The 3,906-nt window shown below is 37.9% G+C and overlaps 1 protein-coding gene across 8 annotated transcripts in view; it reads left to right on the top strand.

Moving 5' to 3' along the window:
• Positions 1-3,906, top strand: part of zufsp (zinc finger containing ubiquitin peptidase 1) — a 42,876-nt gene extending 38,970 nt beyond the window's left edge. For 5 of the 8 annotated variants that reach the window (XM_048597468.1, XM_048597465.1, XM_048597467.1 and 2 more), the window contains 2 exons: positions 2,286-2,500; positions 3,663-3,900. In XM_048597468.1, coding sequence (XP_048453425.1) covers positions 2,286-2,500; positions 3,663-3,710 — 263 coding nt within the window. In that variant the 3' untranslated portion in view covers positions 3,711-3,900. Of the gene's footprint in view, positions 1-2,285; positions 2,501-3,662 lie in introns of all 8 variants that reach the window. The other 3 variants (XM_048597466.1, XM_048597469.1, XM_020533444.2) reach the window with 1 other exon arrangement.

The raw sequence follows: 3,906 nt of genomic DNA on the forward strand, positions 1-3,906 counted from the left end.
TTTCCTGCTCCTCTGATGCTGCTTGGCCTGCTGTGTTCATCCAGCTCTGCACCTTGTTAACTTAAAATATGAGTAAGGTTTGTGAACAAATAGATAATAATAAGAGACATAATTTTATCTTGTGTTTCCACTGGCTTGCTGCATAACTGTTAGAAGTTACACGACACCAGGTTCAACAGGTGTATTTGAAATTACAAACTTTCAGAGCGCTGCTCTTTCATCAGGTGAAAATACTATAGCTACAAGAGCAGGTCAGAGGTTAGGAATACTGCAGTGAGTAACTCACCTCCTGATTCCCCAAAGCCTATCACCATCTACAAGGCATAAGTCAGGAGTATTTTGGTCAACTCTCCACTAGCCTGGATGGGTGCAGCTCCAACAACATTCAAGAAGCTTGACGCCATCCAGAACGAAAGCAGCCCTCTTGATTAAAACCACATCTTCAAACATCCACTTCCTCCACCACTGATGCACAGTGTCAGCAGTGTGTACTATCAACTGACGCACTGCAGAACTTCACCAAAGATCCTTAGAGAGCACCTTCCAAACCCACGACCACTTCCATCTAGAAAAATGAACAGCAGATAAATGGGAACACCATGATCCCCAAGCCACTCACCATCCTAACTTGGAAGTATATCACTATTCTTTCAGTATTGCTGGGTCAAAGTCTTGGAATTCCCAACCTAACAGCATTTTGGTGACTTCACTTGACAAAGGAGTAGCACTCTGAAAGCTTGTAATTTCAAGTAAACCTGTTGGACTATAAACTGGTGTCATGTGATTTCTGACTTTATCCACCCCAGTCCAACACCGGCACCTCCACAACATGCATAAATGTTGATTATGATATCTGAATGTAACGTTTACCACCTTTGCATACACTTGACTTGTTTGCCATTCAGTTTCTGATAGATTAACTGGGTTATTCCTAATCTGACTTTTATCCAACATTGATTGTTAAGTACTTGTTGTAGTTCAGGCTTCCTCTTACCATTTCTAAGTTATGGTCATGGTAAATAGACAGTTTCCATTACCAAGTCAAGATACAGTAATGGAAATCTATAAATTCATATGTGCTACGCATTGGCCAGCATTAACAGTAAATCCATAACAACGATACACAGCAAACTTTGTTTTAACATGCACCTTATGAACCGGCGAAATATATGTACCTCAAATACTGCGACATTTACTGTATTTTTCTGCCCAATTATTATAGTTTTTTAATTGATTTACCTCAATATATGGATAATTGTCCAATCAAATGGCCACGCAAAATAATAACAGTTGATTCAATTTTGAGTCAGTTTCTCTTCAAATACCGTGATGTCCAAGCAGTCAGTTGAGGGTGCAAGTGAGATGGCTCTCTGCTGATATATTTTCTTTAAGGCTAAGTTGCATTTTTTTTTTAAGTGTAATATTGATGTGTATACTCCCTGCATTACATTCCTATGACTTAGTGTGTGTTTTTACAGTGATTTATGTAGACCTCTTGTTTGCCCAGAATATTTGACCAACTGGCACATTCCTGGTCCCAAAAGTACCGGTTAATAAAAGGTTTGCTGTATAATTGATGCAAAATCATTTAGGAAATTCCCTGCCTTCTGTAAAAGGCAAAAGTACTATGCTGTCATTACTAACATGTAAGGTTTGAACGAATAGACTTATCTATAAAGAGAATGATAAACCAAAATAATCAGATAACACAATAAAGAAAATAGTACAGTACTTAAAAGCAATAGATAACTGCAAATCTTTGCAGCTGTAGTTTGTTTTTAGAATAGATGTTTTTACAAGCAAAGTAGTCAGATAAGTGAACTTTCACAAACATTTACAGTGCAGTACTGTGTGGGATCGTTCAATTTTGATTGATTTATTTCTCCTCAGTAACGACCAACCCTTCCTCTGCCATCATAAGGAAATATTTTAAAAGTTCAGATCCTAGCAGCTATTCATTTGGCAAGATTTGTACGTGATACTACAACATCAAGTAATAAATTATGGATAATTTGAAGCACTTACATAGCAAATATAAAGAAATGTTGAGAACTAATATGGCAAAATGTAACGAAGCTGATTTTATAAAGAATGGTGAATTTAATAACCAAGTGAACAAAAGTTTAAACAATTTTAACAAAGTAAAATATTAATTTGAATTTTGAGTTTGTTTGAACCTATTGCTAAAAGATTTTGTTTTTATTTTGTCATTAATCTGAATTGAATTGAATTAATTAGCTTTATTGCTTTGAAATAACATAATTTATAATTGTTTGAAACTTCAGGTCACAGTCGAACCATTATAGGCATTGAAGAAAGGAAGAATGGGACACTTTGTCTTTTGATTTTTGATCCTGGTAACCAAGAAATGCAGAAACTTTTGCATCATGATGTGACTGCAGTCAATCTGAAAATGCTTCGTAGGTTTCTTGGAAGTATGAAACATAAACAGTATCAGATAGTGGCAGTGAATGGCCTTCTGACAGTGGAAGAGAAAAATGTAAGTGACTTGTTAAAAACGTGCATGTTCTTTAGAGCAAGCCCATCCTTGTTTTTAATGTATACTACATTCAGTCTCCAACTATGTCCCTGAGCTTCCAATTAATGCACAGCTTTGAATTCTGTGCCTTCCTCGCACGGACGCACATGGGTGCACACGCGCGAGCGCACACACACACACCACCCGACCCTGTAACCCTTTCAGACCGCATGGGGCCCGACGTACGCGCAAGAAACGGCACATCATAGTTTCATTTGTGTGCATGAGGAGATACAGGTACTGCTCTGGGAGATGTCGTCATCCAATGAGATATTGCACCAAGGTCCCATCTGTCTCCGGGTGGGTGTGAAAGATCCAATGTTGAGTTTACTGAGATGGAAATTAGCTGCCATATTTCATACAGGGGCCACACTTCAAAATATAATTCACTGACCGCAAGGCATGTTAACTTGTCACGAAAATGCTGTATAAATCCAAGTCCTCTGTGGTTTTCAAAATTTTCATTCACCTTGGGTGTGAGAAAGAAGTTAAAATTATGGATGACGTTTCGGGCCTAGACCTTTCTTCATTTTCTGAAGAAGGGTCTAGGCCTGAAACGTCAGCCTTCCTGCTCCTCTGATGCTGCTTGGCCTGCTGTGTTCATCTAGCTCTACACCTTGTTATCTCAGATTCTCCAGCATCTGCAGTTCCTACTCTCTCTAAAAATTATGGATGATCTGCTTAGATCTGAAAAAGGGGGCTTCTGAAAAAGGTGGCAAAGTATACCAGCAGCTTCTGCAATTATTTTTGTTCTTTGCACCCTCCTTTCAGTTGTCTTCTTGAAGCCACTATACCTCCACTTGCTTGAACTAAACTGGTTTTTCCGATTTGCTGATCCCTTCTGTGCTTTGATTTTGTTCCTTATAAACTAGCTCAACAACTGACCTGTTTGGATTTTAACTTATTTAATTTTAAGTATAGGCTTGAAAAGAAAAATCTGGGGGCCTTTTAGTTTTGTAGTCATGCATTCAGTGATTTTAAAGAGGAAAGTTATAATCTGAGATGGCTCAAAAATATGACTTTGCTTTCAGATTGTAATAACTGGAGTCCTGTTTGAAAAACACCAGTCTGAACGATACATCACTGATTAGTAATACTGTTTTCTGTAACTGTTTCCTTTCAGGCTCGTAAGCATGCATCTGCAGTGTTGACAGCAGAAAAGGTGCCATAATGGTAACTTGTATTTGGATTCACCAGGCAAGATGAGATTTTCTTCGTGGGTCATGTGTAAATTTTAAATTGTACATTCATTATTTGATCTTGGAATTACATAAATGATGTTGAATGTGAGACCTTAGATTTTCTAACTTGGTATTAATACCTCCCTGTGCTAGTTCTTAACAGTGACAGGCCTAGTCATTTTTGGT

Source organism: Rhincodon typus, chromosome 5 (assembly GCF_021869965.1).
Source record: "Rhincodon typus isolate 14 chromosome 5, sRhiTyp1.1, whole genome shotgun sequence".
Lineage (NCBI taxonomy): Eukaryota > Metazoa > Chordata > Chondrichthyes > Orectolobiformes > Rhincodontidae > Rhincodon > Rhincodon typus.